Source organism: Lissotriton vulgaris, chromosome 5 (genome assembly GCF_964263255.1).
Source record: "Lissotriton vulgaris chromosome 5, aLisVul1.2, whole genome shotgun sequence".
NCBI classification, from domain to species: domain Eukaryota; kingdom Metazoa; phylum Chordata; class Amphibia; order Caudata; family Salamandridae; genus Lissotriton; species Lissotriton vulgaris.
This window is the reverse complement of record NC_141693.1, coordinates 1,316,986,498-1,316,999,048: the sequence shown is the minus strand read 5'-3', so window position 1 is coordinate 1,316,999,048 and position 12,551 is coordinate 1,316,986,498. Positions and strand designations below refer to the sequence as shown.

General features: G+C 44.5%; 1 protein-coding gene across 5 annotated transcripts in view; it reads left to right on the top strand.

Annotated features, from left to right (window-relative positions):
* TCP11 (t-complex 11) overlaps positions 1–12,551 on the top strand; it is a 576,996-nt gene that overhangs the window by 213,486 nt on the left and 350,959 nt on the right. For all 5 annotated transcript variants that reach the window (XM_086923230.1, XM_086923227.1, XM_086923231.1 and 2 more), the window contains exon 5: positions 10,493–10,713. In XM_086923230.1, the coding sequence (XP_086779356.1) occupies positions 10,493–10,713 (221 nt within the window). The remainder of the gene's footprint in view (positions 1–10,492; positions 10,714–12,551) is intronic.

Genomic DNA, 12,551 nt, shown 5'->3' with positions numbered 1-12,551 from the left:
AGACATGTGCTTTGTATTTCACTGCTCACTATTCTGATTCAGGCATGTGAATCTATGAAATTTCCAATACTGGAGTAAGAAAACAAGTTACTTACCTGTAACTTTAGTTCTCCAGTATTGGAAGCTCACCAAGAATTTAGCACAAAAAGTGTGTTATATGCACAAGTGCGCGAACATCTGAGGGGCAGAAGGTTCTCTCAGGAGTGTTCTAGAGGGTGAGGAGCTCTGATTGGTTCAGGGAAAAGTTTGGGCCTTCTTTACATAACAAAGGCTATGGGTTGCAAAAGGGAAATGGGCCTAGGCCTCTTTTCAGTTTGCTATACTACTAAGCACTGCTTTTTTATATACCGGAGACTCCCGTCTTGACGTCGGGGAATGATTCATGCATTTGAATCTATGAAAGCTTCCAATACTGGATAACTAAAGTTACAGGTAAGTAACTTGTTTTCTTCTGGTCCCACACCAAGAACACCTAAGGAGGTTCAACCTCTGAAAAGACACTGCAGTCAAAGGACAACTGAAGTGAGAGTGGCCCAAAAAGATGGCAACTGAATTACCGGCATCCGAGACGCCGATTCTTAAAAAGAGGCCGGCGACCAATCTTGACCCCTAAGAATGCGCTCTCGAAATGAGGTGAAAAAAGAGAGGACTCCACTCTGAAATGGCAGTGACTCTTCAAAAGAAGGACTTCAGTGCCTCCCTACAGGAGTTCTATGTCCCGTCAAAACCTTAGACAGAAAACGTTTAAGAGGTGACTGACTCTGATGAATTGGAACCCCCAATGACTCCAGAGCCACAGAACTTCAAAGCCGATTTCCCAGAAGAGGGAGCAGGCACATATCCATTGACGCCTTTGCCTCTGGATGACATTGCCATGTACAACTAAATTGTCAAGAGAGCAGTAGACCGGTATAGGATCCATTTTGAGTAAGAAAAGAAGCACATATGTTGTCTGATGGAGGCACTCCTACCCTTACAAAACAAAAGCCAGAACCTGCCATTGCTTCTGAGCATTGGTGACCTGGGAAGAGAAGCCTTCAGAGAGACCGAAACCTGCAGGTTAGTTACACCCAGGGTCGGATAGAAATCTAAACATTCTTTGAAGGATCATGCTTACATATGGGGCAATCTGGCAGCAGGCTCTTATCATTGTGGCCACAGCTAGAAAAAGAGTGATTGTGCGAACTACTTCTGGGCCACTCCTGAATAAGAAAGCAAAAGAATGGAAAGGGTGGGGTGGAAGTTCGAAAGGGGGCGAGGGGGTATTTTGCAATGGCCTCTCACAAATTCTAATGATCTGCTCAACAGATATGCCCAGCAATACTGGGAAGAGATGGCAGAACAGATTAAACATCTGCCAGAGCAGTACCAAAAGAGGGCAAGCTCCCTTGTGGAGGAAGGAAAGAATGTCCCAAACACGTGCTTGGAATCGGCACTGGACGCTGCTGACAGCGAGCAGGAAACCATTATTTGGAACAACTTTGCGCTGACATTCCTGGCTGCAGGTTTCAGGGCTTCAAGCATGAATTCAGGCCAACATCATCAACACATCAATCAACAGGGAACACCTATTTGGCGGTGCAGTGGATGACACACTGCAGAACCTAAACAAGCATTAGCATAGCCAATAGGTCTCGCTTTTGGGACCTTATAAGTATTTAGTTATGCAGCACAATATCCTTGGTGCAACAACAATAACTGTTGCATGGTTAAACAAAAGGCGAGACCTATTGGCTATGCCAATGCTTTTTTTGCCAAAGTTAAAATGCCACAAAAAATCTGACCACCATTTGTAGCAAAAAAAGAATAACAGCAAATGCTGCAATAATAATAAAATACCTAATCTAACCATACAGTTATTGAGTCAAAACAGTTGTAGCACACTGTTTAGAAAGAATTTCATAGTGCAATGTTACTGTAAAAGAAAACTAGGATTGATGCTACACAATACAACCAAGCCGCCTGCTTAATAATGCAATGTGTAACCAAATGAACACAATCAGTGGTCATGTTGACAAAACATCTGTTAGGATGAAAATTTACTAATTCCTCCTACGTGAGGAAGTGAGAGAAAACTAGGGGTGTCAGTGTACTTACGTGAAATTTCAGCAAAGCTACGCAAAATCAAAATCTGATATTTCGCACTATTTTAGTACTAAATGCCTCCTTGCTTCCATTTTCGGTGCAAGGGCATTTAATAAAAGCCCTGAACAGCTGCTTGCATTCGGATCCCAGTAGAGTTTTACTGTGAATGTCAAGCAATTCAACGAAATGGCAAAATGGCGTGATTTTGAAAGTTGTATAACCAGAGCAACATGAAATTCCCAAAATTACACAGCGCAATTTACATTTTGCCCTGGCCTAGAGAATACTGACCAAATATTAAATCTGACATCACCTCTCGTCTTCAGTTTGACAATATATCCAGACATAAGGTTTGTGTGCGCTGCTATGTAAATTTTCAGAATTCAGAAAGCCACCATGCTTACGGCAACACTGTCAAATAAATAGAAGTACCCTGTATTCTTGTACGGGCTACAAACCCACCTACAATTCTCGAATCAAAAATCAGTTTACCTTAAATGAAAGATCTCCATACTCCAAATATGCCACACAATTTAGATGCTAAAGGAATCTTTGAAGTGCAGTGCTCCATGGTTTGTACCAGTTCAATTCATCCGTTGCAAGGAGCAAGTCCCTGATGGAATAAAGAGTACAACCCCTAGATTTGGGCGACTTGTGCAACTGTATAGAAACGCCCACTGCCTGAAGCAATTGAAAGACTTGTGTAGTACAAGAACGAGATAACACTATACTTCTCTACTGTTGGCATTTAGTTGGTGCTGGACTATTCTTAAGTGAAGAAGTGTGGCTTCTTCACTTCCCCTCCTCGGCGGGTCTTGGGCTCAAAAATTCCTCGGACCTGATAATTCTCGCCTCGGTGCCTGTTCCAATCATGGAGTCCAACTCTGCAACTCTGAGCAATAGCTTGCTTAATCTCCACAACGGCCCCCACAACGCTAAGGATGCCTGGCCTCCACCTTGGGGGTGCCTAGGAGTGGACGCCTCACAGGGAAAGCCAGGGTGGGTTCCACAGCGGTATTTGTACAAGCGCCTTGAGACCCTTGCGGGTGAGCAGTGCGCTGTACAAGTATCAATTTACATTTTTAAGTAGTCTGTTGAAATCTATAAAAAGAATGGGCACACTTTAATATAAACCACAAACGTATTGAGCAGAAGGGTATTTACATCCTTTAAAAAAAATCCACATTTATCAATCTTCAGATCCATTACATTGTTAACAATCTCATTTTCTGAGCACTCAGCTGAATCTTAAATGACTAGAAATAATGCTTTTTTCAAATCACCTGCCTTGACAACTCCAGACAAGAGACATTGATCATCATCTTTTGACATTAAATGTAAATGCATCTCGAAAGGTGTATGAACAGTGGGGATGTATGTTTATATGACTTAAAATAGGCAGTATCACATCAAGGAGTTTCCAATCGACCGTACTGAAGGGCCACCAGTCCTTTATTAAAACTAAAAAAAATCTGTTTGCATTTTTCAGCCACCAGGTGCATACTTCTTTGCAGGTGGAAGCACTAGGTACCATTGTTTTATACCGTACTAGACGGGCCCAAATTACACGCAATAAGATACCAGCAATCCTTTGCAAGCAGATAAAAATAAAATCCATGGATCAAAAAGTGTGTGGAAACACAGCATCACAATTCAGTGGGGTGGAGGAGGAAATGTAACAAAAAACCTCTCTGGAAATTGGTTCTACCTACGATAACAATATATGCTTACTATTCGACAAAGTACACGTGTTATACACATCCATTAGCCAACATTAAATGGCAACGTATAATACCAAGCTACCCAAAACCTAGTTTTTGGGGGGGCAGGAGGGAGTTTAAAATCAGCACAAACTATGGTTCAGAGTGGACTGACTATTCACGGATACAATTCTGGAGACAAACTATGGCAGCAAAGTGCTTATTCCTAATTACCTCCGAGGTCTTCTGTAGTGTGCTGAGCAGTGGTGGTAAGTACAGTCCAATACATTTTCTATTTGATGTCGCCAACAGGATATATTCCTCCTGATATGCTAGGTGGATCAGCATGTACAGCAGATAAGGAAGACAAGGAGTTTAAATTTACAGTCACTGAAACACATCACAGCTCAAAATCTGAGAAACTTGCCTTATCTGAAAGTTAGAAGCATGTTCCGAGCACTAATAACCATGACCTGTACATTGTTGCGCACAGATTTTGTTCCCAAAAATTGGTATAATATTACCTACTGATATACAAGACTGCACATCTAACAACGGAGGCCCAACAAACGCCTGCTATGCGGAAAAAGTGAAATCAGCAAGCCCGCGAGTTGTGCGTGCGCAAAAATGAAAAAAAAGCACGCGAGGCACGGCCGTAAAAGTAACGCCGTGGAAAAACACACACAAAAACACACACACAAAAACACACACACAAAAACACACACACAAAAACACACACACAAAAACACACACACAAAAACACACACACAAAAACACACACACACACAAACACACACACAAAAACACACACACACACCCACACACACAAAAACACACACACACACCCACACACACACACACACACACACACACACACTCACTCACTCACTCACTCACTTACACACACACACACACACTCTCTCTCACACACACACACACACACACTCACACACACTCACTCACACTCACTCACTCACACTGACTCTGTAGGCCGGCCATGATAGCACTTTTTGAAGCCAGACCAACGCATGCCCTGGGTTTGGCGAGACCTAAAAAGGGCAACACAGCAAAGTTGATGGTAGTCCTCCAGTTTAAAGGCCAACAGAGAAGGGGAGTTACCTCCACAAGAAGACCAATGAGAAGAGGGTCTTCCAAGCCGTCACACCACACCAGGCCTTTCAGCACAGAAGGCGTGCACAGTTACCAATGAAGCAATGGTAATACAAAACACCACAGAGGCGGCCTTTTTACTGACGAGTGAGGAGCAGGGAACGGCCACGTGGAGGAGTGGCACCAGCAAGCCAATTACTTGTAAAGATAGAGGTTCCCCTCCAACCACCCCCCCACCCACCCCCAGCCATACAGACACATGCACGCACGCACACAACACTTGTGGGGGGGGGGGGGGGGTGGCGGATAGGAGCATTCATTCAGGAGTGGAGGGAGGTCTCGTCGGATAGATGGATACTCAACATCATCCAATACAGCCATTGCATAGAACAAGTAAAACACATGCCAATCAGGGTCCAAGGAAAACAACCAATACAAAGTAAGAAAAACATTCCTATGGCAAGAAGTGAGAAAATTATTACAATAAAGAAAGTACCTCTGAAGGAGATCAACTAAACAACATATTTCCTAGTACCAAAACCAAATAAAACGCTACAGCCTTTGCTAGACCTCTGTTTCCTAAACAAGTTCATAAAGCCACAGAACATCAAGACAACAACGCTACAAGAGGGTATCCACAATTTTAGGATGAGGATTACATGGCAATCATAGACTAGAAAGATGCCTATTTGCACATCTCAATAAAACACATCCACAAGAAGTTTTTCTGCTTCATAGTAGACAAGACGCACTACTTAGGGTACTACCATTAAGACTAAAATAAGCCCCCAGGGTATTCACAATAAGCTTATGTGCCATAGCAGCACATCTAAGAAGGGAAATACACATGTATTCGTATCTAGACAACTCTCTGGTAAAGGTGAGTTCCTTCTACAAATGTAGAGACAGCATAAGAACAGTGATGGAATCACTCCACAGACAGGGGTTCTCCATAAACACCAAAGTTATCACCCCTACCAGAATGAGAGTAGCTCTGGGGAGCAAGAATCCATACAACGCAAGCAAGAACATTTCCCTGTGAAAAGAGTACTGGCCATAACTGTAGGAGGCTGGCTTAGTATGATGGTGAACACGTATGTAAGGGTAGCACCCTGCTTTATTCCAGACACCCCTTGTGGTGATTTTAGTGGTCTTAGACAACCTTAGAAAGCTCTCGAAGTGGTATCTTTCGCGAGGAGCCTTCAGGCTAAGTCCAGAAGGAGTGTAAAGCAGCTTGTTTCACCAGTCCTTAATCTTATGGTGTAGATTAATTGAAAAAGAACCACACAGTGTAGTTATAAAAAATATGTATTTAATATAAACACTCACTTACGCATTGCAATATCTCCTACCCAGAGATTTAATCACAATACTTTGATAATAGAACACATACGTAGCGCACATACACAGTGATCCCCAAGGGGAGACCAAACCATATACTAAAATAGTGGAATGCGAACTACGACCCAAGTCGAGACTGGACCCAGAACACTACAAGAGTCGGGGACCCAAGTAACCTCACAAGGTAAGTACCCCGGAACCCAACTGTGTGCAGAGTGGGAACACGACCGCAGACTCAATACAAGGCAATGAGTAAGTTGTGGTTGCAGTTTTAAAGAGGAAGGACCCTGGAACCAGGATACCTACACCAGGGAAGCAGAGTACATGTGTGCGAAGTGACATCGGAAACTGATGTAGACCACAGTGGAAGACTTCAGTGAAGATGCTGCTGGTGAAGAAGGTGAAAGAGTCCAGTGGAACCCAAAGGTGGTTTCAAGATGAGCGGTACCTGCAAGCAGAGGGGATGGTCTATGCCACTCAGGAGGCACGGGAGACGAATGCCCACCGATGTCGGAGACGCAGGAGAGTTGATGGTACCCTAAAAGTTGCAGCTGTGCAGACTAGGCGATGATGTGAAAGACCAGGAGCCGTTTACAAGCTGTCCCACATCGGATGTCAAGAGCCAGGGGGTTGGTGTCTGTCGGAAGCACCAACTAGCCTTGGCAACGGCAACCAACATAGTATGCGGAAAAAGGTGCAGTGTCGGGACCAGCAAGGTCCAAGTGACTTACCACGAGCAGGTAAGTCAATGCAGGCCCAACCAAGCAGGGGAGCCCACTGGAGCCAAAGCAGACCCTCAAGAGCACCCAGTGGCCGAAGCCACAGGGGTTGCAAGAGGACCTCGAGCAGCTCACCAAAGGATGAAGGACGATGTGGTGCAGGTGAAGGCTCCAGCCCCAAGCAGGAAATGCTTGGAGCTGGAGCTTCTTGGAACCTGCAGATTTGTGGTGAAGAGTCAACAAGCCTTGGCAACCCAAGTCGACTCAGTGCACAGGGGTACTGCTTCAGCAGTTCTGATGAGGGATACTGGCTTCAAACTTGCTATGAAGACCATGCAGGCCTCGCAGGAGATGCAGAACCACCAGCTGTGTTGCTGAACCATTCGGTGTCCGTAAGAGCTCAGGAACAGCAGAACTGTCCGCTTAGTTGTGGTGCCTGCAGTTGCAGGGAAGTGACTCCTTCTTTTCAAGGGAGATTCCTTTGGATGTCTTGGATGTCCACAGGCCGGGAGAAGAACATGTATGCAGCACTGGCACAGACAACGCAGAAGACTGGCAGGACGACTAGACCAGGAGCAGCAGGCGTCTTCCCAGTTGCAATCTTTGTTCCCAAAGCGAAGTCCAAAGTGCCCAGATGGTTGAAGATGAAGTGGTTTTGGATCTGAATCTTGTCCCACGACCCATCTAAGAACCCACCCATAAGTAAGCCCTTCAGTACCCTAAGGAAATGGTCGGGACGATTCAGAGGACCCTCCCACGGGAAGGGCGTGACAGTGGGGAGGATACTCCCATGTCCTTTGTCCAGTTTCACACCAGAGCGGGAGCCGATGGCTCCCTGATTTGGTTCCATCTGGAGTAATAATGGAGGGCACCAGATGTGCACTTCAAAGCAGTCTACTGGCGCTGACAAGCGCCTCACCCTGTCCCAATATACTAAGTACTGTCTGGGAGGTGGTCACACCTCCTTGTGACGGGAAACCTATTGTCCTGTCTTCCCCTACTCGAGCTTGGCTCAGTTGCAGGAGGGTAGAATTGTGTCTCTGGTCAGCAGCCATAGTATGCTGTCCGGGTCTAGAAGACTGGTACCCGGAGCACTGAGGACCTCCAGGAAGAGCTTTACAGTGCATGGAATCACACTGTTTACAGTGTTTGTGTATGATTCCAACATGTTTGATACCAAACACGACCGGGTTCGCATAAACACGCATAGCCATTCTGTTTATCATAATGGTTGACGCAATTGCAACACGGGTAGAATGCTCTCCGTAGGTTGTAGGGGTGTCCTGCTCATGCAGGTGCACCTTCATACTTAGAACCGAGCACTCTGCCTTCAGGATTGAAAGGCCTGCCTTAGGATGACTTATAGGTTTTAAGTGCAATGGCCCCAGATATAAGAAAACTTATATTTGTCTTAAGTGGTGCTAGCACCAGCCTACACAGGCTGGAATGGTAGGCCTGTAGTCACAATTTGTGTGGTCTCCCATTTGTGGCATAATACATGCTTCAGCCCATGGTGGGGACCCCTGGTGTACCTATGCCCTGATTACCTTAGTACCATACACTAGGGTCTTATAAGGATACATCAGTAGGCAATCTGGGGGGTACCTAAGTACTCACCATGTCCAATTTAGAGAAGAAGCACAGAGACTGGGGTCTTAATTTGCAGGATCCCACTCGAATTAATCAGTAAAACATAATGACACCAGCAAAAAGGGGGGGGGGGGGGTGACCATTAAAGCAGATCCCACTTTACTACAATAACACAAAAAGTTTGCCGCTAATAGAAGGATCAGCCTCTGACAGTGATGACTGATGGGAAGTTGCTGAGAATGATGGCCTCCTACTTACCACTATTCCCACATGTGAGGCTACACATGAAACTGATCTAGGACTGGATCCTGAACCAATGGTCACAAGTGATGCGGAGTTGGGTAAAACTGGTGGGTGCGATGCAAAAAGTACAGGAGAAGATGGTGTGGTGAAACAGAGAAAATATAGCAGTAGGAAGACCCTTTATGCTACCAACTCCTACAGTAAACATCACCACAGATACCTCTCACATGGGATGAAGACCACATATTGGAAGCTCAACATTAAACGACTCTGGAAGTCAGAGGATGCGGTAAAACACATAAATTACTAGAACTATGCCCAAAGGACGCCTCCTCCTACCAGTGCACCAACACCCATGTGGAACCTAAATGTGGTGCTTGCACAACTGATGAAGGAACCAGTTGAACCACTCTCCAGGTCAACATTAAAATGTATCATGCTTAAGATAGCGTTTCTAATTGCAATGTCATTGCTTCACAGGGTAAGTGAGCCACAAGTACTCAATATACAGTAGCCATGCTTCCAAAAACCAAGGACAGGGCTGTCATGAATATCAACCCACACTTCCTGCAAAAGGTCATATCTCACTTTCACATAAACCAAATAATCCAGATACCTAGTTCTTTCAAGAACCAAAAACTCATGCCAAAAGAGCTCCATTTGCACTGGACTCACGCATGGCAAAAATGTACTACCTGCAGAGAACAAAACCAATCACAAAAGGGAAACAGTTCTTTGTATCATTTGCACACAATAACAAAGGAATGGCAGTTAGTAACCACACCATCGCAAGCTCAGACACTCCAAATGTGTTACAAGAAACCTGGCATACAGTGGGAAACCAAACCAAAAAGAAGAGTTGACCAGAAAGAAGGGAGCCACCATGTCCTTTCCTGGCTAAGATCCCTCTGGACAACATGTGTATGGCAGGCTCATGGTTGTCACTTCACAAAACACTACTGCATTGAAATTCAGGCGGACGGAAGGCACCAATGGGTCAGAGAGTACTGAAGCATTTATGGGCTAGCTCAGTCTCATTTACAACCCATCCACCACAGTGAGGAAACCAGGATGAAATTCACAGCATGTGATTCAATAAAAGATTCACACTGTAAAACAAAATGATTACTTACTGGTAGAAGTAGTTTTGCAGCTTGAAAAGTTTTCTGGATTCACACACGACCCACCCACCTCACCAGGAAATAAGGTAAGAAAAAGCTAACAAGAGCAAAAGGGAGTAAAAGCCAAGAGGAAACCTATGGGGCACTAAAATACAGTCAACGAAAAAAGAATCTTAAGATGGAGTCCACTCACAGGGGCGTCCAGTGTGGGCGTCTTATGTCAGGAGAAGGTTGGACTAGGCACCAAATGGTGAAAACCGTTAACACCCAACAACAACAAAGAAGAGAAAGAAAAGAGACTATTACAAGAGGAGAGTTTGAGTCTCAACCACTAGGTGGCAGAATAAGGTACAGCATGTGAATACAGAAGCTGCAAACTACTCATACCGGTAAGTAACCATTTAGTTCTTTGCAAAGTTAGACAATTGGGAGCGGCCTCAACTTTGGTACTAGAAAAAAATTGATAGACACACCTCTAATAACAGTATGAATTGGCTTTGACACATCCTTGTGACCACGCCAATGTAGGCATTTTGCTTTTTTAAATATTAAAAGTTAAGCATTTACTTTTTTTTTCTTTCAGGCACTGCTCTCAGTTTTGCTGCCCAGTCATGGCCGTCTGAAGGCCCTTATCGAGGAAGTGCTGGATATGGAGTTGATCCACCAACGAGCTGAGCATGGGGCAATGGATGTACCTCAACTGGTGCTTTTCATCCTGGACATGATGGCAATGCTATGTGCTCCCATCCGAGATAAAGAGGTGCAGAGGCTCAGAAGTCTGACTGATACAGTGGAACTCTTCAAGTGAGTTTTAATGTATGTATGATGTAGAGATGGGTCCTTGTAAACCAGGTAGCTGTTGAAGATGTTGATGATGGTTTGAGTCTAATACACTCCTATCCAACATTGTATCTTTTATATATTCACAGGCTTGAATCATTCCCTGTCGTCAGGCTGGGAATCCCTGGTACATTAAAATAGCAGTGTACTGTCTAAAAATGTACAACATATAGTATATAATGCAAAAAAGCTATAGGCATGAATGAACCTAGTATGTTTAGTAACACATCCACCTCATCTGAATGAACCAAAACTTCAGCCAATGAGGTGGAAGATTATGCACCCCTTCTGCCCGAGAGGCCACCATAGGTCACATATCTACTGCACGTCCTGTGTGAGGGAATCCCCTGTAAGAACTCTGCTCTAACCTTTTAGTGAACCTGAAGATGTTTCCATTTTTGATCTGCCCTGGATTTGAACCAGCCCTTTCATCAGCTCTACTGTTCTGTGAGATGTTTTTAGGAAAAGATTGTTTTCCTTTTCTGGACCTGTGTGATCTTTGGTCTGACAAGCAACTGTCACCATGGCTGTAAGAAAGTTTACACTGATGACCCACACTCTGTGTATTTATTGTCTCTATCATATACATACGTCTGTGGATTGCAAGATTTGTGAGTCTTTCTCCACTAAGACTATTGAGGGCAAAGAAAGGAGGATGCATAATTTCTGATGAATAAAGAGAATTTTCCCCCTCTAAAGCAGATGCTACCTCTTCGGGGGACGATTCGCTGAGAAATGCCCCCAAGCACTTCCATGAAGGAAGTGCAAAAGAGGAGGCTTGTTCAGTTTCCTGAACATGATTTATTTAAAACAACATTTGCAGCCACCTCCTCTGCTGATAAACAAGAGTCTAAGCTCTACAGAGACTCGCCTGTAATAAAGGAGAAGAAATCTTCACAGGAAATCTCCCCAACGGCAAACTCTTTGGCTTCATAGTTGACATTGAAGATGTTGACAATGACCGCAACGACAGCACTGTCGATGTTGAGCAATCTGCCAGTGAAGGGACCGGCGGCAACGATCATTCCATCGACCCTACTGTCGACCACAATGGCCATACCATCGACGCCATTACTGTTGGGATCCACGCAATCAATGAAAAACATGGAAGGAGATGTTGTTCCACTTTTAAGGGTGAGGGATGTGCCTCCAGTGCAGATATTGCAGTCAGATCAAGTAGAGGCTAGAGATTGTGCCTCACTGACATGTTACAGCCCAACACAATTGGATGTGAGATATGTCCCAGACTCTGAAGAGGATGTAATGGATGATGAGGAGTCCTACAGTGGATGTGTGTGTCAACAGGATTGCAAGTCTGGAAATACTCAAATAGATTTAAGCTAGAAGCCGTGTGAATATTACAGAGAGGCAGATTTGGAGCAAGTGCCAATGTAATGCTAATGCAAAAAGTGATGGATACTTTTACTAAATAATTGCTGCAGCAACCATCTAATAATCCTAATATGGGGTTACCTGCTGCTCCTGCACCTCCTCCACGTGCCCCTTTACCAATTTCTCCGCTAGGCAGCCTTCACCACTACTTCCTCCTCCAACGCCAAAAGGCTCGATCCATGGAGAAGACCTTGATGATGTTTACTCTAATGGTTCTACCTATTCTAATGTAGAAGGAGCGGAAGGTGAGCTACCACCAGATTGTGATAGAAGGGATGATGATGGCTGTGATGTTATTTTCCCTAGTGGAAACGATGGGCGAATTCCAACAAGATGCTACAGATGATATCTCTAAATTTTATTTGTTGCTTGAAAGAGCTGTCAAGAAATTCAACCTACCAATGACCTCT